General features: G+C 38.5%; 1 protein-coding gene across 1 annotated transcript in view; it reads right to left on the reverse strand.

Annotated features, from left to right (window-relative positions):
* Map7d3 (MAP7 domain containing 3) overlaps positions 1–25,769 on the reverse strand; it is a 31,492-nt gene that overhangs the window by 1,481 nt on the left and 4,242 nt on the right. Inside the window, exons 2-15 of the mRNA XM_060374673.1 lie at positions 21,939–21,989; positions 20,348–20,440; positions 20,181–20,258; positions 18,909–19,072; positions 17,502–17,610; positions 9,013–9,599; positions 8,438–8,565; positions 8,028–8,200; positions 6,540–6,666; positions 5,053–5,188; positions 3,423–3,530; positions 620–792; positions 291–325; positions 111–236 (exon numbers count right to left, since the gene is read on the reverse strand). Of these exons, the coding sequence (XP_060230656.1) occupies positions 111–236; positions 291–325; positions 620–792; positions 3,423–3,530; positions 5,053–5,188; positions 6,540–6,666; positions 8,028–8,200; positions 8,438–8,565; positions 9,013–9,599; positions 17,502–17,610; positions 18,909–19,072; positions 20,181–20,258; positions 20,348–20,440; positions 21,939–21,989 (2,088 nt within the window). The remainder of the gene's footprint in view (positions 1–110; positions 237–290; positions 326–619; positions 793–3,422; positions 3,531–5,052; positions 5,189–6,539; positions 6,667–8,027; positions 8,201–8,437; positions 8,566–9,012; positions 9,600–17,501; positions 17,611–18,908; positions 19,073–20,180; positions 20,259–20,347; positions 20,441–21,938; positions 21,990–25,769) is intronic.

Below are 25,769 nucleotides of genomic sequence, written 5' to 3' on the forward strand. Positions count from 1 at the left end.
TCATTCATATTTCTCCCACTTTAATTTGGATAAATAAGGTGCCTAAGTGATTCACTTTGAGGGTTTTATTTGAGTTGTCCAGTCTTTTGGGCCCTTTTGACAGCTTTCACCTTCCAATATTTTTTTTTTTTTAGTATTAGTTTCACTAGACCCTGCTTTTAAAAATGCTAGCATTTGACGCCTTTTATTGGCATTTTTGTGAAACTTTTTGAGTTTCATAGATGATGTCTTCGTTCCTATAGTATGGGGAGAAGATAATTAAGCTGAAACTTCAACAACAAAATCAAAACCTCTGATCCTGGTGTGATAGGATGGGGGTCTCTGCCTGCAGCAAAAAAGGACCACACAGACAGTAGTCTGTGGAACCAGGCCTAGTTAAGCCAGCACGTCATTCACTTGCCTGGCTCTTAATTCACATATTTAAGGGGTATCCTTTTTCCTTTGCTTGTTAGGCCTGATGGGTCAAAGGCCAAGACTATTCCTTGCTTCCTATGCTTGCCCCTGATGGTCCTGCCTTTGTGTCTGGTTTTACTTCACATGCTCCTTACTGCCTTCAGTTGTCCTCTCCTTTAAAAACAGACCCAGGGGCTCAAGTCGTGTGTTCTGACTGCATTTTCACCAGACTGCTTCAACCCAACCCCTTTTTGGTAGTATCACTGTTTGCTCACGTGTACAACCATGAGGAACAAACAAACCTGATGGAAACATCTCAGGAGATTCCTTATCGTTTGTTTCACCTTCATCTTTGGCTTCATCCTCTTTGGATATACGATTATTGAATAGTTCCAAAAACTATGGTTAGAAGAGAAAGTCATGATTATATGTATTTCATCATCTTGGTTTAGAATTTGAAAGAAGTAGGAAAACACTAGACTGGTGGTTACGTTTTGGCATTTCAAATAAAATGTTGGTATAATGTTCATTCAAATGCTGATTTATCTTCCCCACTCTCTGGTTTCAATCTGGACATTGCATTGTGATCTTATTCTAAGCATCACCTGTTTAAACGTGTAAAAATGACAAAATAAAACAACCAGCCACAATGTTGAGCAATGGAGAGGAAGGAGTAGGCAGGAGAGTGGAGGAGGCAGAGGGCAGGAAGGAGTGGGAGGCAGAGGAGGAGACAGAGGCTGGGAGAGCAGGAGCTGGAGGAGAGGTCTTGCAACGATGTGGAGAATGAACTGGACCTAAGATTTCACAAAAAGCAAGTATAATGGGTAAAATCTGAATGTTAGGAAACACTGGAGGTTTAGGATGGAGTAACTATTGCCCAGCATTGTGATCTCGGTTAACTAAATAAATCATAGTCTCTGTGTGGTGATTTGGTTATACAGGTGTTTAGGATTAACAGCAGCTTTACCAAAAGATAGATCAATAGTAAATATTAATTGTAATACAACAAAAAGGTAAAAGAAAATTTCTTTAACTAGCCTCATAACAGACAGGTGGCCTTAATTCTGTCTTTCAGCTAGGGTGACACTCAAGAACGAACTGTTTTCTTGGACAAGAGCACAAGGCCTACAGCCCTCAACTCACATTCATTCTCTTCTCAGAATGCTAGTGAAGCTGGGGTGGGAGCCATCCGCAAAGAAAAAAATGAACTCTGGAGCAGCAGCTGACATAAAAGGTCTTGGGCCAATGACTGGATGAGATTCGAGGTGGTGACTTAAAGCACTTCTCAGACATGACATTTCTATCAGACACCGCCGGGTACCTTGGTGGTGGGGATAACTATGACCAGGTGAAAGGAGCAGCTTGTGGCCGAATGTAAACGGCCTAGAGTGTAGAGAAAAATGAGCCTTGAGTGCATGTGCTACACTCAGAAAACGTGTCAGGAGAAGCAAATAGAAAACAGATACAGAAACAGTCACCAGAAAGGGGAAAAGGATACATTCGTTTGCTGAAATGAATTCTGGCTCACACCAAAAGATATTAAATGAGAGGAGCACATACCTCCAAAGGACTCCTAGGTAGAGCAGGTAAAGTCTTCTGCAAATCAGTGAGGAAAAGCGGGGGACGAAACAGGCAGATGGGCACGTGATGGGAGAAGGCATGTTGCCAAAGAGGATGTCCGAGTGTTCAGCAAGTATATAAAACGCATCTGATGACAGCAGATGTTGATAAAATCAACATGAACTTCAGGATCTCCTCCCCAGAGGACAATGAAAATAAGGCAAGCCACAGATTGAGAAAAGACAGAGCTCCAAAAGTTTAGGCAAGAAGACTTAAGTAAGCATTTCACACAAGACAACAAACTAAAGACTAAAATAAAAATAAAAATAAAAAAAAAATAAAAAGCTCTTGGTTTTTAAGGACTAGGAAAACGGAAATTTGACGCTGTGTTTCATTACTGGTAAAAATGAAGAGATGCCAAGAGCAGAAAGCAAGAGAAACTCACATATACTCAGGTAGGAGAGAAGAATACATTTGAGATATTCACATCTGTCTTCCTTGTCTGCTTCATTATTTCCTCAACCCTCTATTTAAAGAGAAATATACATGTAAATATGAAAGAGATTTTTTAAAAAGTGGCTCTGAAGCCAGGCAATGTCTGTGATCGTCCCAAAACCACAGTCTTAACAGAAGTCTTGGAGTGACAGCTAGGTTCCTCTTCTGTTCCTGCTTTCATGTATAAGAGGCTGGGAATGGCAATGGCAGCAGTTGTTCTCACTGTGATAACACACATCCAAACGGCAATTCAGTATTCCTCTCTTCACGCAAGTGAAAATTCATGTTCGACTAAACACATATCATTGCAAACTAATGAGAACTCTCAGACCGTGGCAGCAGATGACATTAACGAAAACGGTGCACTTCTATGATGCTATGGTTCTATGAGATCTTGTTCCTAAATCTACAGAAGGCAGAGGAAGCATGTATTCTAGGGAGAGTTAAGAATTCTCTCCACTAGATAAGGTAAGGACAGGTTTGGTTTCCTGGCTGCCTCAGAGTGACAGAGATCTTGCGGTACCTCAGCCTAGGCAGGGACTACTAGATAAACCATATGGAGTTGCATAAAATGAGGCTCTACCTTATAAACAATCCAAATCTTGGCCTTTCAAAGAGGCCTCCACTTACTCCTACTATAGGTACTGCAACTCCAGCCCACTTTAAAAGAAACTCTAACTTCCACTCACCCCTGCCAGCTTGGAGTTATTCTGGTAAAAGGAACGTTGATGCTACAGGTTTGATATATTGAGACATTGCTGGGATGCCAACCGTGATGTACAAGTGCCAAACTTTATGGTACTTATGAAGAAAGCCTTTTGTATATAAGTCAGCTTTTTTTTTTTTTTAGATAAGCAACTTCAGTGGGTAGAAAGCTAGGGACTAACACATACCTGATGCAGGATTTCAAAAAAATATGTGGGTAACTGGTACCCAATGTTAATCAACACAAAGCACATGAAACAGGAAGTTACCTTTCTTCTTTCTAATCTTTCTTGCAAATTTTTTAACATAAGTTTTTTATTTTCCCTTTTTCTGTCTTCAGCTCTGTCCTGAGATTTCATCATGGCGCTGTCCCCTTTCTAGAAAATTTGTGCAAAAATATTAATTTCAATAGATCTGAATGACAAAAATTTTTAGCCTAACATATTAAATTAAATAGTTGCAATTAAATGACCATCCTTCAGTTTCCTTTTTCAAAATCTTGTCAGAAAGCCCAGATTGAAGCTGGGTGAGGTGATACACACCTGTAACCCCAGCACTCAGGGTGGCAGATTCAAGCAGAGTTCTTTATGAGTTCAGGGCCAGCCTAGTCTACAGAGCTGGTCTAGGATAGCCAAGGCTACACAGAGAAACCCTATCTTGAAAAAGAAGAAGAGGAAGAAGAAGAAGAGTTAATGTTATCTGAAATGTTTCAAGGTCACTGGTCTGAACATCTGCCCACATCTAGAGCAGTGCTTCTCAACCTTCTTAAAGCTGTGACCCTTTAATACAGTTCCTCATGTTGTTGGAATCTCAGCCATACGTATTTTTGTTGCTACTTCATAACTATAATTTTGCTGTGTTAAAAATTGTAATATAAATGTCTGATACGCAAGACATCTCGTATGTGACCCCTATGAATGTGTGCTTCTACCCTTCCAAGAGGTCACATCCCACAGCTTGAGAACCACTGCTTTAAAAGAATATATTTTTGAGTTATTTATTAACACAGCAAAGAGTTAACTTTCTTACATTCCTTAAAAGGTATGGGGAAATTCATAAAAGTTCCCTGCCAAGCAATACAAGTATACACAACTGTTTAAGGAGCTTACATGTAACCAGTTCTGACAAATGATATACTAAAGCTGGGAATATAAACTGGGCTATGGCAAATGTGGGTTTTGGAGACTGTAAGGTAAAACTGCAGCCAGAGAATGCTGTGTCTGCTTAGTAGCCCAGCCTGCTACTTTGGGCTACTAAGCAGACACAGCATTCTCTAAACTGCACCTTCTAAACTGGTTCTCTCTCTTTTTTTGTTTCGAGATGATAAAGGTTCTTTTTTAAATTAATTTTTCATTAATTACAATTTATTCATTTTTGTTTCCCAACTATAGTTCCCCCCCCTTGTCCCCTCCCATTACCACTCTTCCTCCCTCTTCTCCCATGCCCCTCTCCCAGTCCACTGATAGGGGAGGTCCTCTTCCATCTGAGCCTAGCCTATCAGGTCTCATCAGGACTGGCTGCATTGTCTTCCCCTGTGGTCTGGTAAGGCTGCTCCCCCCTCAGAGGTAAGTGATCAAAGAGACAACCACTGAGTTCATGTCAGAGACAGTCCCTGTTCCCCTTACTAGGACACCCACTTGGAGACTGAGCTGCCATAGGCTACATCTGTGCAAGGGTTCTAGGTTATCTCCATGCATGGTACTTGGTTGGATTATCAGTCTCAGAAAAGCCCCTGTACCCAGATTTTTTGGTTCTGTTGCTCTCCTTGTGGCGCTTCTGTCCCCTCCAGGTCTTTCATCTCCCCCTTCTTTCATAAGATTCCCTGCACGCTGCCCAAAGTTTGGCTATGAGTCTCAGCAGCTGCTTCTCATGTGAAGCTAAAGTGACAAAGCCACCAACCTGTAGCTGTTTCTTTTGGTTTTCTTGTGACCCAAAATATCTCTTTGTCAGATCTTTTTCTTGCTGCATATCTTCGTGGAGTGAAAATTTTTTGGCTGGGCTTTCATACCCTTTCTCCGCCATATGTTCTGAATTCCTAGCAACACAGGGGGCATATAAATAATATTAGTATTTTCCTTAGCTGCTAGGTATATAGCTTGCAGGAGTATGTAAGCATTTGTGGTGAAATTGCTTGTGTATAGTAATACAATTAACATTAACGGCGAATTTACTATATTTTCTGGGTCTTACGATTCAAGAGTTATGTAATCTCATCCTTTTTAAATGAGAGAAGCAGGCCTTTGGGCATATAAAGGAAGTTCTAGCAAGCACTAAATTAGTTAACACGTGCAAAAATGCAAGAAAGAAATATTCAGCCTTTAATTATTTTAGAGACAGACCGTCTAAGGTCTTATTTAGATGTGCACACACCCAACCTCACCCAGGGATGACAGGTGATCTGGAGGAGGGTCTAATAGTGTGTCAGCATCCAGCTTTGAGTACTTTCAAGTGCTAAGTTATCTGTGCATAAGACAAAGAATAATAATTTTCAAGTTATAAATTTCTTGCTGTGCATGTTAGTAGGCAAAGTAACAGTATCTTTTTTCCAAGCAACTGTACTTTAAACACTTGATACTTGGAAATAAAGTCAGTATTATAGGCATTTCTCGTATGCAATGGACATGGCTTTACGTTACAAGATAAAACATAAACTGAGATGCAAGACAGGAGAGCAAGAACATTTCAAATTCAAAGGAACAAAGCTGAACTTGATACTTGCTGCCAGTGGAGCAATCTTCTAGGAATAACTCTGGCTAAATGAGACCTTGGTGACATAGAGATCAGTCTCAGTGTCTGTCTGTGTCTGACTATCTGTCTCCTCAATTCCCACTGTCCCTATCTCTTTGTCCTTCCAGAGAAGGCAAACAGAAATGTCATATGTTCACCTAGGTGCTGTTGCTGTGATGGAATCCTGGACACAATTTTGATTTCTTTTTCCATTCTCCTAGCACACCTTAATGGTGCAGGGTGTGTGGAGACTGAAAAAGATGTGTGGAGATGTTATGATCCAATCTGATCAGGCTGTTACCTTTCTAAGTGTTTTCTATTTTCTTTCTTGTGCTGTTTGTTTGTTTGGTTTTGGTTTTTTGAGGCAGGATTTCTCTGTGTAGTCTTGGCTGTCCTGGACTCACTTTGTAGACCAAGCTGGCCTCAAACTCATAGAGATCCACCTGCCTTTGCCTTCCCAGTGCTGGGATTAAAGGCTTGTGCCACCACCTCCAAATTTTTCTTCTTTCTTATCACACATACTTGATTAAAAGGCAATGATGGACTTCTTACTGAACAGAAAGTTAATTGCCATTTTGAAACTTGGAATTTGAGGGCAGATATTCAAAGTTTGGACTACCACCAAGGTTTGGGAATAGAAGGGATTAATCTGTACTAACCTTTGCTTTGTCTCTTTTATGAAATTCTCTGTTTCCTTGTTCGTGTTTTGTTCATAAATAGTACGGTGTATCTCTAAGAAAGCTTTTATGGCAGCTTCATTGCTTGTTTTCTTTTTATCACCAGATTCTAGTTAGAGAAACATATGAAACAGTTCATTAGGGAACTTATTTCCTCTCAACTCCACAAAAAAATAAATGAGACCCCTCTCCAAACATTAAAAAAAAATATGAACACAGGTCAAAACTAATCACATGCTAATTAAGGAAATTGTTCAAAACCTCAACTCCTCCCTAAGGATAGAATTAGTAAGTTGTCTTTTCCAAACAGTACATATTGAAATATTCAGAATGCAAGGATGCATTTCTGCTTTGGTTTAACTATTTAGAGACAGGTAAATCAGGGCCTTTATGAGGAAAGATTAAAATATGCGGAAGCCAAGTTTTTGCCCAATCCAAATGAGGAGTAAGTATATTAACACTCAACCATTCAAACCACATCTGACGTGTGGAATGTGTGCATCCTTTTTATTGCTGTTTACCTAGACTTTGACAAGTCTATGTACATGTGGTCTATATACATGTGGACCATGTAGGTAACAAAAGAAGCCAAGACTATCAGTAAAATAAGGTATAGTAAGTATATATCAAATATAATATATATTTACTACTTGTAATATTATATATCTAGTTTGAGACAAAGTCTCATTGTTTTTTTTTTTTTGTTCTGGCTGTCCTGGACTCATTCTGTAGACCAGGCTGGCCATGAGCTCACAGAAATCCACCTGCCTTTACTTCCTGAATGCGGAATTAAAGGTGTGTGTTACCATGTCCTGCTCAAGATGGAGGTATATTAGAATATTTAATTTCTATAACTATTTGTTGTTTTAAGTAAATTATGTAGAAATGAAAATTTCAAGAAAACAAGAAAAACTCATTCATAATAAAAGGTAATTTGATATAGAGAATTCACTGTAATTTCTTATAAAAACAAAATTTCCCAAAATTTCCCAGAATGTTTGAGACCAAGTGGCTTTGGCATGTGTGAAAATGCATGTTAGTAGTCAAAGTAACAGTGTCGACTTTTAAGAACATGGATATAGCACAAGTCATGACATGACACATGTCATATATGTACATGGAAACTGGCCTACATCTGATAAAAACTTACTCATCCACAAGTAGCTAGATGCTAGACGAACTCTCTAAGAACAAGCCAATATCTGAATTGGAAGGGTCCACAAGGATCATAAACCATCTCTGTCATTTAACTTATGCTTTTAACAATTGTTCCAAAACTAAAATTTCCAAACAGAGAGATGGAAAAGCAAGCAGAGAAGAAGCATTCCAGTGAACCAGTGCTTGGTTATCTCTCTAAAAGAAAGACCACTCCCCAAAGTCCTGTTAATTGGGGCATAAAATGATGATGATTCCCAAGTATTTTGAGATTTTCTCTGTTGTAAACATAAATTTATTAGGGAAAGAATTTACCTGTTTTGATCAGATGATTTTGAATGTTTTCATTTTTCTTTATCATACCGAATGATTTTGGCATACATAAGATATTCTGAAATGGGGTTATTTTATAAGACAGAGGAGGTTTTGTTGATAACTTTGTTGAGACTTCTGGATGGGATGGAGGATGAATTATTTGATTCTGTGTGCTGTAAAAAAAAAAAGCAACAAATGTGTGCTGGTTACTTTTTAGTATATAATTTTATATAATGCAATGCATTGTAATTATAAACTGGAAATTTTTATAATGGACAAAGTAACGCTACTTTACTTGTCCTACTTGCAATTGCTTACCTTGCATGCTATTTATTTCACGTAGGAAATGCCGGGATGGCATTTGTTCCAGTGAAATGCTTATAGGGTGTAACTACAAATAGGTTACTTACATAGTCTTCAAGGGAGAAGGTGGGTAGCACCCAAGTAAGGGAGTAGATGGCCATTTATAACATAGTATGAGGCATGATGGTTGTTTCTTGATGGCACAGTCTACTTTCTTTTTGTCCATTTCTGGGTTCTGAACATACCAATTAAAACATATAAAACATTATTAGCAATTATTATACTGTACCTGTCTTTCATAAGAAAATATTCTGAAAAAAAGTGTCATAGTTCCTGTCAATTTTCTTCTAATTCATGAAAATTAGATAATTTTTCTTTCTAGGCTAAGAAGTTACACAATGCAAGTATATCACAAGAATACATTAAAAAAATCTTTAAATCTAATTCCATTTTTAAATTTCACTGGACATTCCAGAATGTTCCTCAAAAACCTTTTTCTACAAAGTATAGAAACTTGTCACATTAACTGCTTAACAACTCTCTGAAGAGTCTCTCCCTTTAGCATTGGGAAAAGTTTTTATGTCTTGGGAGGCATTTTCCCACTTGCCTAAGATGAAACTTTCATATCACCTCAAGGAGTGCTATCACACTCACCTTGTCTAGGCTGTGCTCGCACACTCACCTTTGGTGATGTTTCAGCACTTGCCTCAGGCTGTCCTTCTACACTTGCTTCAAAACGTTGTTCCCCACTGCTCTGAAGAGCTGTACTTCCTGCTGAGGCAACTTCTACACTTGCTGAGTCCGTACTTAATTCAGTTGAGGTATTTATACTTGCTTCTGGTGAGGTATCCATGTTGACAGCAGGAGATATTTCCACACTCAAAGCGGAGGATGATCCCATACTCAGGGATGAATCTTCACTCACAACAGGGGATGGTCTGGCACTTAGAGAGGCATCCACATTCACCATGGGTAGCTGGTCAACATTTGATGTAGGGTGTCTTGTTATATTCACATCACTGGGTTCTTCAATATTCACCTTGGGAGAGGAGTCCACCTTAACTTCAGAGATGTCCTTCATTTTCTGGAGTATTACTTCCACATGAGCTTTAGATAATCCTGCTATTTTTGCTAGATAGGACAATTCCATGTTCTCCTTGGGTGGGATTTCTCTTTTCACCTTTGCTGGTTCTTTCACATCTTCCTTGAGCGGTATTTCTGCTTTCATTGTTGGTGTTATTGCTAATTTTGCTGCAACCTGCATTTTTGCTGATGAGGAAAAAAAAAAACATTGTGGAATACTTGTGATCATCACTAGTACACACTGCTATACTAACATAGCAGAAAACATATTTGCCTATAAGTGAGTGAAGATAGAGAGTAAAATTCCATATAAAGGTAATGATTTGACCAGTTAAAAACATTGCATGTACACAGTATGAATACAGAGAAAAGTAGCTGTGTACTATGAAATTATACTAATTTCATACAAAACAGGAATTGTTCAGAGAAATGCAGGAGAGATATAAAGTAGAATATCAGAAATTCCGTATTACAGAAGCAACAGCAACAGAATTCTTATAATATTAGTGGTGTACTACAAATGAAAATAAGTTGGCCATATAATGTAGAAGCTTGTTGCAAAACATTTCTATTTGGATCCCACTGTATATCAAAATATCTACCACAGCTTAAAAATATTTATTTTTATTTTATGTGCATGAGTGTTTGCCTCTGTGTGTGTGTGTGTGTGTGTATACACATGCATGCTTGGTGTCCTCTGAGGCCAGAAGAGGATGTTGGATCCCCTGGAAGTGGAGTTACAGACACTTGTGAACTGCCTTGTGGGTGCTGGGAACCAAACCCGAGTCCTCTACAAGAGCAGGGAAATGTTCTTAACTGCTGAGCCAGGCCTAGAGATTATGTAAAATACTCCACACTTGAGTGCTTTAACAGAGTTAGCAAAGAACATCTTCTCATACTAAAAACTGTATTAAAACCATATATGATGAGTTCAGATAAAAACATTCATTTTGAAGTTTTGCACACAAAAAAAATGCAAGAATGAACACAAACAATAAAACTGTCATATGACTAAACTGTCAGAGATATCTGGAGGAGGAGGAAAGGCCTCTGCCTCTGCATAACACAGTAACTCTAAGGAAGAAATGAATACAGGATATATCAGAACTATCTCCTACCCTATGTCTCTACAGTAGAACTCACACTTGGATAAAGAGATTGCCTCTAACAAATCAACTTTCATAAAGGATTCCACAGATAAGACCTTTGAAAGACATAATGGCCATGTCCACTGACCAAAATTCACTGCCAAACGCTATCTGGGATTACACAAAACTCTCTTATTTTGCTCAAATAAATCTTTATATTTATGAAGATCCCTAGCACAAATTACCTTTCTCCCCAAAGAATTTAATGTGACTAAATTAATTAAGGTCTTCTGTAGCAGTGTGGATCATTATGTACACTGGTTACCCTGACACAAACTGGAGGCCCCTGAGAATATGGACCTTCAGTAGAATAATTGCCTCTATCAGTTTAGCTTGTGGGCATGCATGTTTGTGGGTTATTTTCTTGATTTCTGATTGATATGGGTTGTGGTCTCCATAAGAAACCTATCTGAACAATCCAGAGGGGAACAAGCCCCAGAAGGAGTGTTCCTTTGTAGTTTCTGCGTCAAGTTCCTGCCTTGGCTTCCTTCAGTGATGGCCTACAAGTCATAAGTGAGGCAAACTTGCTTCGCTCTGGTGCTTTTGGTCAGTCTTTTACCATAGCAACAAAGAAGCAAACTAGAACAGTACAAAACAGTACAAGAGGCACATGAAAGGGAAATGGTAGGGGGAGAAAACTTGTCAGAAAGAAATCACTTTAATGCTAGGCATGGTAGTTAAAGGCCTGCGATGTCAGCTCTCAGGAGGCTGAGATAGAAGGATTGCTTTGGGGTTAAAGGCTATCCACGGCTATGTAAAGGCTTCAGTGTGAGATTCTGTCAAAAAAATAAATAAAAGAGGTTGTGGGGTGAGGGTGGGAGGAAATTTCAGATGGCTCAATTAGTAAAGACACTTGCAACTAAGGCTAAGTACTTAAGTTCAGTCCCTGGAACCTACATTGTAGAGAGAGCTGACTCCCACAAATTGTCCTCTGACCTACACGAACACAAAGACACGCGTGTGCACATGTATATGTACATATATACACACACAATCAATCAATATATATAAAAATAAAGAGAATTTAAGGAAATACTTCAGTAATAATTATGATTTTTTTTGTACAAAAATAGTAGAAAAATATGAAGGAAAAAAGTAAAGCTTTGTTTAAAATGGGGCCAGTAATTTATAATTTCAAAATGAAAATTCATGACATGTTTGAAGTGAATCAAAAAAGGTAGTCCTAAATCAACAAGATAGACAAACCCTTAGCCAAACAAACTAAAAAGCAGAGAGAAATGATCCAACTCAGCAAAATCTGAAACAAAAAAAGGGCCATAATGGCAGACACTGAGGAAATTCAAAGAGTCATTAGGACTTACTTCAAAAGCCTATACGCCACCACAAAATTTGAAAATTTAAATGAAATTGACAATTTTCTTGACAGATTCCATTTACCAAAGCTAAACCAAGATCAGGTGAATAGGATTAAACAGTCCTATATCCCCCAAGGGGAAACAGCAGCAGTCATCAAAAGTCCCGCTGCTAAAACAAACAAACAAACAAACAAAAACAAGAAGAGGGGAAAAAAAAGCCCAGGACCTGATGGTTTCAGCGCAGAATTCTACCAGACCATCAAAGAAGAGCTAACTCCAATTCTCTTCAAACTATTTCACAAACTAGAAACAGAAGGAACATTACCAAACTCATTCTATGAGGCCACAGAAACCTTGATATTTAAACCACACAAAGACCCAACAAAAAAGGAGAACTTCAGACCTATCTCTCTTATGAATACTGAAACAAAAATACACAGTAAAATACAAACCAAATCCAAGAACACATAAAAGATATCATCTACCATGACCAAGTAGGTTTTATCCCAGGCATGCAAGGAGTGATTCAATATATGAAAAACCATCAATGTAAACCACCATATAAAGAAACAGAAGGAAAAAAAAAAAACCCAACATGATCATCTCCATAGATGCCAGAAAAAAAAAAGATTTGACAAGAATCCAACACCAGTTCAAGTTTAAAGTTTTGGAGAGATCAGGATTACAAGGCACATACCTAAACATAGTAAAGGCAATATACAGCAAGCCCATAGCCAACATTAAACTAAATGGAGAGAAACGTAATCAATCCCACTGAAATCAGGGACAAGGTAAGGTTGCCCACTCTTTCTGTATCTCTTCAACATAGTACTTGAAGTCCTACCTAGAGCAATAAGACAACTAAAGGAGATCAAGGGGATACAAATAAGAAGCAAAGAACTCAAAGTATCACTATTCACAGATGACAATATACATGAGTGATCCCAAAAATTCTACCAGAGAACTCTGGCAGCTGATAAACGCCTTCAGCAAAGTGACTGAATAAAAAAATTAACTAAAAAAAAAAAAAAATCAGTAGCCCTCCTGTATGTGAAGACCAAAGGGCTAATAAAGAAATTAGGGAAACAACACCCTTTACAATTGCCACAAATAACATAAAGTACTTTGGTGTGACCTTAATCAAGCATGTGAAAGACATGTATGAAAAAAACTCCAAGTCTCTGAAAAAAGAAAATATCAGAAGATGGAAAGATTTTGCATGCTTATAGATCGGTAGGATTATCATTGAGAAAATGGCCATCTTGCCAAAAGCAATTTACAGATTCAATGCAATTTCCATCAAAATACCGACAAAATTCTTTACAGAACTTGAAAGAGCAATTCCCAATTTCATATGGAAAAACAAAACCCAGAGTAGCTAAAACAATCCTGCACAATAACAGATCTTCTGGAGGTATCTCCAATCCCTGATCTCAAGCTGTTCTATAGAGCAACGGTAATAAAAACTGCATGGTATTGGCAGAGAAACAGGCTGGTGTACCATACAATGTAAAAAAGATAACATCTTCAACAAACCATGCTGGTCTAACTGAATGTAGGCAAATGCAAATAGATCCATATTTGTCACCCTGCACAAAACTAAAGTCCAAGTAGATCAAAGACCTCAACATAAAACCAGACACATTAAACCTATTAAAAGAAAAAGTGGAGAAGAGCCTTAAACTCATTGACACAGGAGACAGCTTCCTGAACAGAACACAAAGAGCACAGGCCCTAAGATAAACAATCAATAAATGGGACCTCATGAAACTGAAAAACTTCTGTAAAGCAAAGACACTCTCATCAGAACAAAACGACAGCCTAAAGATTGGGAAAAGATCTTCACCAGCCCTATCTATATCTGACAGGGGTCTAATATCCAGAATATATAAAGAACTGAAGAAATTAAACACCAACAAACCAAGGAATCCACTTAAAAAATGGGGTACAGAGCTAAACAGAGAATTCTCAAGAGAGGAATATGGAATGGCAGAGAAACACTTAAAAAAATGCTCAACATTCTTACTCATCGGGGAGATGCAAATCAAAAGGACCCTGAGATTTCACTTTACACCCATCAGAATGGCTAAGACCAAAAACTCAAGTGACAACACATACTGGAGAGGATGTGGAGAAAGGAGAACCCTCTTCCATTGCTGGTGGAAATGTAAACTTGTGCAACCGCTTTGGAAATCAATCTGGTGCTATATCAGAAAATCAGGAATAGTGCTACCTCAAGATCCTAGGCATATATCCAAAAGATGCTCTAGTATACAACAAGGACATTTGCTCAACCATATTTGTAGCAGCTGTATTCATAATATCCAGAATGTCCACAACCCAGATGTCCCTCAACTGAGGAATGGATACAAAAACTGTGGCACTTTTCCAGAATAGAATACTACTCAGCAATTAAAAACAAAGAAATCATGAAATTTACAGGCAAATAGTGATAACTAGAAAAGATCATCTTGAGTGAGGTAACCCAGAAGCAAAAATACACACCTGAAATATATTTACTCATAAGTGGATATTAACCATATACTATAGGATAAATGTATTAACATCTATAGTCCTGAAGAAGCTAAACAACAAGAAAGATCCTAGGGAAGATACTCAATCCTCATTCAGAAAGACAAACGCTATAGACATTGGAAGCAGAAGATAGGGAACTACAAAGGGCCTCTGAAAAATTCTACTGATTGAAGTATAAAAGAAGAGGCTGAGATTCATAGCTAAACTTTGGGCAGAGGGCATGGAATTTTATTGAAAGAAGAGGAAGATAGAAAGACCTGGAGGGGACAGGAGCTCTAAAAGGAGACCAAAAAGACGAAACGAAACAAAACAAAACAAAACAAAACACCTGAACCTTTGGAGAGACCTGCAGACTGATAGTCCAACCAAGAACCATGTATGAAGAGGACCTAAAACCCAGGCTCAGATATAGCACATAGTAGCTCAGTCTCCAAGTGGGGTTCCTAGTAAAGGGAGCAGGGACTATCTCTGGCATGAACTTAGGTTTGCTGGGCAGGTCTCAGAGGAAGACAATGCCACAAGTCCTGATAGGCTAGGGTCAAATAGAAGGGGAGGAGGACTTCCTCTATTAGTGGACTAGGGGAGGGGCATAGGGGAAAGAGGGAGGGAGGATGGGATTGGATGGAGACGAGTGAGGGGGCCACAGCCAAGATACAAAAGGAATAAAATGTAATAAATGATAATTTAAAAAAGATTATATAAATAGGTAGTCCTTTAGTACAAATATATTTATACGAACATTGTTTAATTTCTTTCTTCACTTTTACTTTAGACTCCCTGTCTTATGCCAGGAATTTTGTACCTCATGAAAAGATAAGATTCTTTTACTCCTACCATTGTCTTTTATTTTTGTAATAATTTTAGTTCAAGAAGAGGTAATTTAGATGGCACTTTCTTAAATGACTATTTTATTTATTTTTATTTTTAGCCAGACAGTGGTGGCACACACCTTTAATCCCAGCACTCAGAAGGCAGAGGCAGGACGGTGAGTTCCAAGATAGCCAGGGCTACACAGAGAAACCCTGTCTTGAAAAACCAAATAACCAATCAAACAAAACTGTTTCTTTTATTTTTGAGACTGTAGGATAGATGCTTCATTTCCTCCCTCCAAACCTTCTCCTTTCTTGCTCTTTCATATTCATAACCTCTCTTTTTATTTATTGTTGGTACATGTACATACACATATACATTTATATCCCTAAACATAACCTTCTCAGTTTGTATAATTTTATCCATATGTATGTTTTCTTGAACATTTTAAGCAACATAAAACCTGAGCTAAACACACTTCTTTTTTTTTAATTTTTTTTTCTCATTTATTTTATTCACTTTATATCCTTGTAGCCTTTTCCCTCCTTCTGTTCTCCCAATCCCACTCTTTCCCTCCCCCTCCCATTTTCCTCCACCACAGCTCATCAAATTTCATCTTCCCCTGTGACATGTGAAGGCTGTCCCACCAGGGGGAACTGATCAAAAGCTGGCAGGTGAGTCCTTGTCGAATGCAGTCTCCACTTCCCTTACTAGAGGACCCACTTGAAGCCTAAGCTGCCCATCAGCTACATCTTTGTAGGAGGCCTAGGTCCAGTTCATGCATGGTCCCTGGTTGAAGTTTCAGTCTCAGCAAGCCCCTCTGGATCCAGGATAGTTAGCTCTGTTGGTCTTTTTGTGGAGTTCCCACCTTTTCTAGTGTTGATCACCTCCAGATCATTTTCTCTTTCCTCTCAGTTTTCCACAAGACTCCCTACGCATTCCCCAATGTTTGGCTGTAAACACACTTCTTTAAATCAGTACTTAAGATCTCTACTTAGAAATAACTACTCACTGGACTTGTCCACTTGTTGACCCACACTGGAATGGTTGTATTTTCTAATCAAAGACGACCTTCCTTCTGGCTTTCCTAAACATCAAATGCAAAGGAATATTACTTTCCCAGAAACTACTTAAAATTTCAGGAGCGACTCACTCTTAAACAGTAAAAATCTGGTCAACTCTTGTTTGTAAGAATTTATCTAATTTCAAATATTTCATAGTTTACAACTCCAAACTTAAAAATTATTTTATTTGAAGTGACAATAAAGTTACTTAGAGAATGAGGAAAACCATGTGCTGTGGTGGAACCCTTTAATCCTAGCATAGGGGACAGAGGCAGGTGGATCTCTGTGAGTTTGAGGCCAGTCTGGTCTACAGAGTGAGTTCCAGAACAGTCAAGGATAAACATAGAAACTGTCTAAAAAACAGATAAAAATTAATATGAAAAATGTCTAATATTGACAACACCAATCTTCCTAAATTGGGAATATGTAACTTTTATTTTTAGACATAATCCATTATGGAGTCTAAGAATAATCGATAACTTAATTCTAACTATATTTAAACCAAAAATTATATTTGGTATAGATGTCACAATATAACAAAATGATAAGAGAAAACCATTTTGCCATCCAAAATTATAAGAGAAAATACTTCCTATTTTATCTGAAATGTTCTAGCTCAAGATACTGAGGGTTTTTTGATACTTGTAAAATAAAGTACGCATTAGCACTGTTGTATCATGTGAAAATTCCTTGAATTGATGATGTGATGAATATAGCCCTGGAGGTACAGGCTGCTTAGCAGAGTGACTGAGTCACAAACTGTTTTCATTGCCATACTTCAAGAAGTAACAGTCAAGAGCTATTACAAATCAGCCTCTGCTGAATTAGCATTATGGGTTTATAGCACTACACCTGAATTCTTTTTAAGCGGGTTCTGGGGAGCAAACTCAAGTCTTATAGCTTGCAAGGGAAGTACTTTACTGACTAATCTATTTCTCCAGCCTTGGAGTAGTTTATTAAAAACAAACATAAACAGAGAAGCCAAGGTCGTTTTTCATCATTTTTGTCCCGAATGTAAATTTATATAAAGCCTGAATTACTGTTTATTGTAGAATGTGATCTATTCTGCTTTGGCAGGTGATATAAGTTTATGTAGAGTGTTTTCATCCAGGACATAAGGAATAGACTGTGCTGTAAATGTAGCCTTCTACCAATAACTGACAGCTAAAATGGACATTAATAAACTTAATGTAACACCTTACCAGATTTACTTACCATATGTGTTGGTGTTGATTGCACCACTCTCCTGTGACTTGCTTTTCCGATGTTGATCAAAATGTTTACATCGCTCCATTGTACGAGAGACAACTGCCTTAAATCTTTTCTATTTAAAAAGAAGTGTCAGACCATTTTATATGGTTATTATATTACCACAATATTCAGTTATGGTTCCTAAAACTAACTCCATCAGCACATTTTTTTTTTCAAGTAATTAAAGGTTTAAAATAATCATCAGTGACTACCAGTGCTGTTCCCCAAATAAGTCGGGTGTTTTGTTTTGTTTTACATGGCTACTATGTCGAAGAATTGGCTATGCTCCCACTTTTTTCTCTTTTATTAATAGGAAACTCAGAGACAAAATTCTGAAGCAACTGTACAAAGACTGAGAAGCGTCCTTTCATGCATGCTAACCATATCTCAATTTTCACTTCTTGAGTCCCTTAATCATTTATTCTACCATGTCATATGATATTTTTTGTAATTACTTTGTTCTTTGTGGAAAGAAACAGGAAAAGGTGACATGCCTAGAAGTCAAATGTATACCAAAGTTCTTTATCTATTATGCTCATATCTATAACAGCTTAAATCCTGGTACTAAGATAAGCATTTCTTTTAGGGCAATATACTATGGACTATGTTCCAGTGAGAAAATCACCTTTGGGCCCAGAGGTGTTCTATTTCCTAACAGCAACTGTTATACAACAACAGCATCTTTACAGTGCATGGCCTGTTCCTCTTAAGCCAAAGAGAAACACATTAGCCTACTTACAATATCCATGAACCAGGCTCTGGCTGGGCCTTGCCCCCACTAACCCTTTGGGGTTGATACCTTTTAGCATTTTTTCCTGCAGTGCCTCTGCTTCCCTTTCTGTCTATACTGACATTTGCTTCTGTTCTGTTCTGTTCTGTTCTGCGTTTTCTTTCTCAGCTTCCTCTTTTACTAAGATGGGACTGTCTTGGGCTGACTCCGTCCATCAGGGAACCTCCCTCACTCTGTATTGTTTCCTAGTTTGTTTGTTGATTCTCAAACTGTCTTTAATGGTTCATACTCTCTCATCTCTTTACAAGATTGCTTAAGTTGAGAGAAATAAAACCTGTCAGATGGGGGTGCTGGGTTTGGGGTCTTTATGCAGATGGTGGAGAATAGTTCTGAGCTAACCCCAAACCATGGCACACTGTGAGTTGTGTTCCGAAGTACAGCAGGGTTCGGTTTCTGTATGTTTAAGCTTCTTCTTTCTTTGCTGAATTTAGTGTTTAAGCACTTGGATTGAGAGGAAAGAAAATACTGAGAGGTGAGCTTGTTCCCTTCCTTTCTACAGGGCCAGTAAACACAGAAAAGAACTAAATATTTAAGAGGCACACTATGCTGACACCACTAAGACAGACTCTAAAGTTGCATACTTTTTCTTCTGCCTGCTTCTGTTTCCTCTTTTGTTCTGCTGATACGCGTCTTTGTTCACCCTTTTCCTTCTGTTCCCTCAGTTTACACTGCTTTTTTTCCAGCTGTTTCTCATAATGCAACTTAGACTTCTGCTCTTTTTCCATAAGATGTCTCTCCTTATTGGCTGAAAGAGTCCAAGTACATTTTCATGGTGTTAAAGCCAAGAAAAGGTTTCCACATTGCACACATAGAAGAAAAAAAAATGAAGTCTATCTCATTATCATTCTTAAGACAACATAACCTGCTGCAGTAATAACATACACAGTTCATGTGTGTGTACACACATGTGCTCACTGAAAAACCACCTTTCACTAGGTGTTCCCTGAACTGTGAAGAGCTGGCATGTCTAAGCCAGATGACTCTTGGCCTATCCAAACTAAAATTCCAAAGTAGGAAGAAACGATATTTTTTTTCTTATGCAATTTTTTTGCTAGTATGAGCTAAAGTCAAACTGTTTCAGAAAAATATGCCTTCTTTTATAATATAAATTAAAGAACACATGGCATGAATTCTATACTTTGCTTCTTTCTACTCTGAAACATCTTTCAAAGTCCTCATTTCTCCAGATGCTATTAAACAAGCAGGTGCTACGTGAATAGACTTAAAAGTGTACCCAGTAATAGAAGAGCATGTTTTACTACTTGGAATTTCTCTGAGTGCAACCAGAGGATTCATATCTGTGCAGTTCTAAAATATTCTCCCTGATACAATACTATCTATCTCTGCCATTACAGTGAAAAATCACTCATATTCTACTTGAATAAATTTGAGCATTTATTTTGTCAGTTGATTTAAATCCAAGAAGAAATACATGTAGGTGTAATGCATGCTCCCAAATTGTAGAAGTCTTAATTTATACCACGTCCTATTTTCCCTGAAATCAAACCCTGCTTTTTCCTACCACTGTCAAAGAATGTTCCAGACCTTAGATTTCAGATAACTAAAGTTTCTTCATGGGCCTTCTTGGTGTAGGATAGTAAGTGGACTTAATTCGATATATTTTTAATTTATTTTATTTTATTTTTATTAATTACAGTTTATTCACTTTGTATCCCAGCTATAGCCCCTTCCCCTCCCAACCCCACCCCTTCCTCGATATAATATTTTATATAATAAAATTATGACCTACCATAAAATACAACATATAACATAAAAGATATCATACACCATATAGGCAAAGTAAATGAAACCCAGTGAGAAATATATAACCTGTATATATATAACCTGCATACCATCTTGTTGACGTTTTTGTTCTTCCCTGCGTTCCTTGGCTAGCTGCTGTTTGATATCATTTTTAAGGACAGAACAACCTAAAAAGACCAGAGATAATTACACATTAGCACGATTCCAAATTTTAAAGTGACAACACTGATAGATCAAAATATTATTGAAAGTATACCAGGTGTATAAGAAGATCTCCTAGTCATAACCGCAGAAGAGTTTATACCGTGTTTATGTCTCCTTTCTTTGGCTAGATCTTCAGCCACAGCAACTAAAACACAGGGAGATAAGGAAAAGGCCCTTAGAGATTAGCAGCCGATATGAGGACAGCAATCCATAACCATTTGTCATTGATGGTAAAAGAGCGATCGGCTCATTTCTTGAAAGTACTTACCAGGTCCAACAACACTTTAATGAATACTTGAAAGGACATTATTTGTGGACCTAAAGACAATTCCAGTTGTGAATGGTAGTGACAGCACGAGAACAGGTAGAGAAGGTAATAAGTTAGTGATGAATGGCTTTTCAAACTTTCAAATGCTGGGCAGTGGGAGTGCACACCTTTATTCCAAGCACTTGAGAGTCAGACACTGGCGGATCTCTGTGTGTTCAAGGCCAGCCTGACCTACAAAGCTAGATCCAGGGCATCTAGGGCTACGCAAAGAAACACTGTCTCAAAAACCAAAAATAAAATAAAATAAAATAAATTAGGCAAGATACTACACTACATAATTTTTTTAAGAGTTTACAAGAAATTGAAGGGAGAAAGGTTTGTCAAAATAAGAAGTTCCAAATTTGGGCTGAGCCCGGCAGTGGTGGCACATTCAGGGAGGTAGAAGCAGGCAGATCTCTGTGAGTTTGAGGCCAGCCTGGTCTACAAAGTGAGTCCAGGACAGCCAGCACTACACAGAGAAGCTCTATGTCAAAAAAACAAAGAAGTTGGAGCTGGAGAGGCAACTAGGTTATGGGCACTCAGTGTTCTTTAAGAGGACTCAGGTTCAGTTTTCTGCATGCATTTGGCAGCTGACAACGGTTTTAAACTCACCGTTACAGGGGCCCTGATGCCCTCTCCTGACCTCCACAGGCATTCATTCAGGTGAGGTATTTACATGTACAGACTTGGAGGCCAAATGTTCATTCATGTAATATCAAATCTTTGAAAAAAATAAGAATGTATAGATCCAAATCTAGAAGCAATGGATTAACAAGCGGTATACTCAGAGATGGAGTCAAATATTACAAGATATTTACCCCTATCAGGTACTTCCTAGGCTGGCTACCCACTAGTCGCCTGAGTCACTTTCAGAACAACCCTGAACTTTCCCTTTGGTGTGGGGCTCAAGCATTTAGAGCTATTGAAAAAGTTGCTCATTTTCTTTCTTTGTTTTTTCTATGGTGATTGGGATTGAACGGAGGGGTCTCTACTATGCTAAAAAAATGTACCCTTCCCCCATGGAGCCACCTCCATGCCCTCAGCATCCCTAAGGCTCTATTCTGATGCATTATGAAGTTGCTAAGGTTTAAGTTTTAAAAATGTAAGGCAAATAAATATAAACTGTACCAAATATATATGCTTTCTGTCAACAGGCAGAAAAGTGATAACTTAAACATCAGTAACAGGACATGTAAATTAAGAGAAAGAAAAAAATTTAAAAATGATGGACATTATAGATGATTCCTGGACCTTGAATTCCAGGGATGGTTGTATCTAATATTCTCCACATTTCTGGGTAAGAGCTTGAAGAACACGTGAAAGAAAGTGTTTTTACCTTTGTGCAAACGCACAGCCAATATTCCTCTTACACAAATCTGGTTATTAACTATTGAGAGATAACAGTTCAAGATAGTTCAAATATTTAAGGGACTAGAGGGATTGCCCTGGTGCTCACAGAATGAATGGGTTCTTGTGCTATTGGCCACATTGGAGAAAAGCTACCTAGGTTACATTTTAAGGGGTAACCTTGAAAGTGACCCTGCAGTTGCTGTCATAAAGATCACCATTTCAAAAAGGAAAAAAAAAAGGATATTTTTGTAAGTCCTAGGGAGCTAACAGCTCAGATAAATTATGACCTAATTTAAATTTAAATATTAGATTCTTCTCTGCCTCACTCATAATTGAACTACTGGTATTTTTGTGGAACGTGTTATTTCTGAATAGCATACTAGCACAAAATCTAATCTAATTCTCTGAAAAAGAGCTCATTGTTTCTAAATCTTTCATTGGTCTGCAACAATGGATTCCAGGGGAACAAACAGCTACTGAAAGCTTGCAGATCAAGACTGTGGGGGGGGGGGGAGGGGGAACTGCTAGATTTTTGTGTTCAGCAGCCACTATGGAGAAGAGCATATCCCAGCAGCAGACTGTACCATTTTAAATATTCACACAAATAGCAGGCTGCTCAATGTTGGGTTCAGTAAGCAGGCACTTCTATGGCCAGCTCCAAGGGACCTAACTAGTTATCAGGCATTTGTAAAGACACCTAGACCACCTGCTGATCACCTCAAACTACCTGCGCATGTCCCTGGGTCACCCTATAAGAGAACTGGGGCCCTCCCCTCTCTCTCTCTTCTTCCTCTTCCTCTCTCTCTGGCTCTGTCTGTCCCTCTCTCTGTCTCTCTCTCTATCTCCCTCTCTGTAACCCCCTTCCCCTAATAAACCTCCCACGTGGAACCGATCTCGTGGTGTGATTTGTGGACCCGCGTGTAACCCTCACATTTTCGCATATTTCCTAACACTCAATACAGTGTGCATCCAAGACATAGAAGCTGATCAGGATTTCTGAGTCTGGGATCCTGCCCACTAGACTAACTTTGTTTTCTCCAGCTCTAAAATGCTGATAATCCACCTCTCCTTTTCAAGAGTAAAGACCCAGTCGCTGAGTAGGCTGCTCTAAATTTAGAAACCATGTGTGAATTTAAACAAACAAGAAGGGAAAAGTTGACAACTTAAGTTACAAAGGTTTTAAAGCTCATCTGGCTGAACAGTTTTAATATAAAACAGTTGTGTAGAAAATAGCAAACGTGTTTTGTTAAAATAAGTATAGCTCTTTAGCATACAGCATTAGCATACTACAATGTGTAAGAAACCCATTAAATACATTTGTGCATATCGTAACTGTGCATTCATAGAGGTTATTTGTTCAAGATACCCTTTTTTTTTTTGTTTTTAGGGACAGGGTTTCTCTGTACAGCCTTGGCTATCCCGGGCTTTCTTGGTAGAACAGGATGGCCTCGAACTCAGAGATCCGAATGCCTCTGCTTCATTGAGAGTTGGGATCACAGATGTGTGCCACCATACCCAGCATTCATCCTTTTAATTCTTGCAGTCAAGATTACAGAAGATGAAATTGAGCTTTAAGAAAAATATTTTACTGTGTAGGGCTCTGTGCAAATCTAATACATGGTGTTTTCAGCCTAATATACAAGAGGCAGGATGTAAACAACTGATCAGGATTATATCCTCCCCTTTTTGTATGGCTTAATTTTAATTCTTTTAGCTTGAAGTGCTGTAAACTCAAAACAATTGCCTCATAATTTTAACTATTTTCCAACATTCAATAAAAAATGGTAGAGTATTGGACCACAGCTCCTTCAATATATTTGAATACTGTAGAAGACCAAAGGCAGAGGAGGAAGGAAAAGAGGAAAGCTGGAGGTTATCTTTGAGTTAGTGGGTAAATGAGCCGCGTTTCTCTGCTCTCACAAAAGCATTTGCTCTAGTTTCCAGCTGGTACTGTTACTGGTAAAGACAGAACCCAGGTTGAAGTCAGTGCTACCTGGTTAGTCCTTACATTTTCTTTTGAGGCTCGGGGACAGTACTTGACTCTAGTTCCTATTGTTAAAACCAGGCTCTTCTGACACCCTTTCTAATGATGTCTTCTATTCACATGGGAAGGGCTATCCAAATAATCTTTTGAAAGAAATGTAAAATGAGCATTACCTTTTGCTCCAGTACTGGGCAGGGAGAATCGGGCAAGGCAGCTGGAATTTGACTAATAATCACCTGATGAAACTGATAAGAGTTAAGAAGGAAATGCAAGGAAATGCTGCAAAGTTCTAAAACACCTACTTCTGGCTACCGATCAAGCCTTTCTGTAAAAGTTCCTAAGGATTGGCTCTTGTTATTCTAGACTAATTTCTCACTGCTTCCTCTCAGGCATTCACCTGGCCTGAAAGCTTTTGCATCTTGCTTCTTTCCATCTCTCAGTCAGGAGCCAAAGTTAGGATAATTTGACTTCTAAACTGAGGGTTTTTCCCAGCAGGGTGAGGAACCAGAGGGAAGAGGGGCACTAAAACCAGTACCTGGAAGCTGGCTAAAGGAAACTACTAAATCTATAAATCCATGATGAGAATGGGGAGATGACCAAGTACCAGTGTACCTGAGAGACTTCATGGTAGAAATACCGTTTCTAAGCTTTACAGGCCCGGAGAGCAAGTTATTGTATGAATTTTTCTTAGTGGCTAGTACCATGTTTTCTGTGTGTTTAAGGTTGAGTAAAATTTTGTGGATGATGATGAAATTTGCTCTTATGTCTGGGGCTAATTAAGTCAATCAGTCTTTTGGAATTAGCAGTTACTTCTCTTTTCTTTGCCCGCTGTGGGGGTGGGGATATGCAGACTCAGTTTTGGTTGCTTCTGGATTTGTGTGCCCTGCATCCTATTGATGGGGGTCTCTTCAATAAGAAAGGTGTGAAAAATAAAGCACTGACTTCAATCTAGGTTTTTGGAGACATATTTGGGTAGTTTACTTCATGGTGTTTTCATGATTTAAAACGATCCAGCTTGTATATTTAATAGGAACATAAGCCCCAGCATGCCTAACATATGCTTTTCCCCATCTCCATATGTTTTATTTGTGTCTTAATCCATAGCCTGCTGGGAAATAGTTGGGTAAGGCAGCACTTATGGGACCTTTTGGTTGCTCTCATGCTATTTCATGCTATTTTTTATTTTATTTTATTTTTTTTAGCCTACAGTATTCACACATCCTCCACTGTGAGCTGGAATTCATCCCTGGACCTGTGGAATTGCTACAGGGCTGACTGCAGCGGAAAGAAAATCTGAAATGTGAAATGGTTTTGTTCAAATGTGAGTCAGGGATGTGTACAGTCTGTTTATAGAAGGAGGAAATGACCTTTGGAGGAAATTGGTTCAGGGAGAAAGGCTGTCATTATATAAGCATTCAAATTTTAGTAACAGACGAGCAGGGGGAGTAACTTATTGCCTGACTCCTAAAGGCCCCAAAAGTATCCTTTATCCACTGCAGGGTGGTGAAAGAGTGTAAGGCTTAAGAGCCTAACAGTCTGGGTCTATAACCCAGTTGAGCCACCCAAGGATAATGTGACCTTCAGTCTTGGTTTCTTCATCTGCAGAATGAGAGTATTGACAGTTGCTTATAAGTGTTTCACTGAAATTCTAATCAGCTGATGTAATCATGATCCATGTAAAGTGACTAGTTGTGATAGCACAGTCCATACTAGTAGGTAGTATGTGGCAGGCACTGGATTACAGTCTTCATTCACATAGCTTAATTTGTTCTTGACAGTATGAAGTCGGGCTGGTATCTTCTACCCCTTTTATTGTTTGAGTCAGGGTTCTAC

The sequence above is a fragment of the Meriones unguiculatus genome, chromosome X, assembly GCF_030254825.1.
Source record: "Meriones unguiculatus strain TT.TT164.6M chromosome X, Bangor_MerUng_6.1, whole genome shotgun sequence".
Taxonomy (NCBI): Eukaryota; Metazoa; Chordata; class Mammalia; order Rodentia; family Muridae; genus Meriones; species Meriones unguiculatus.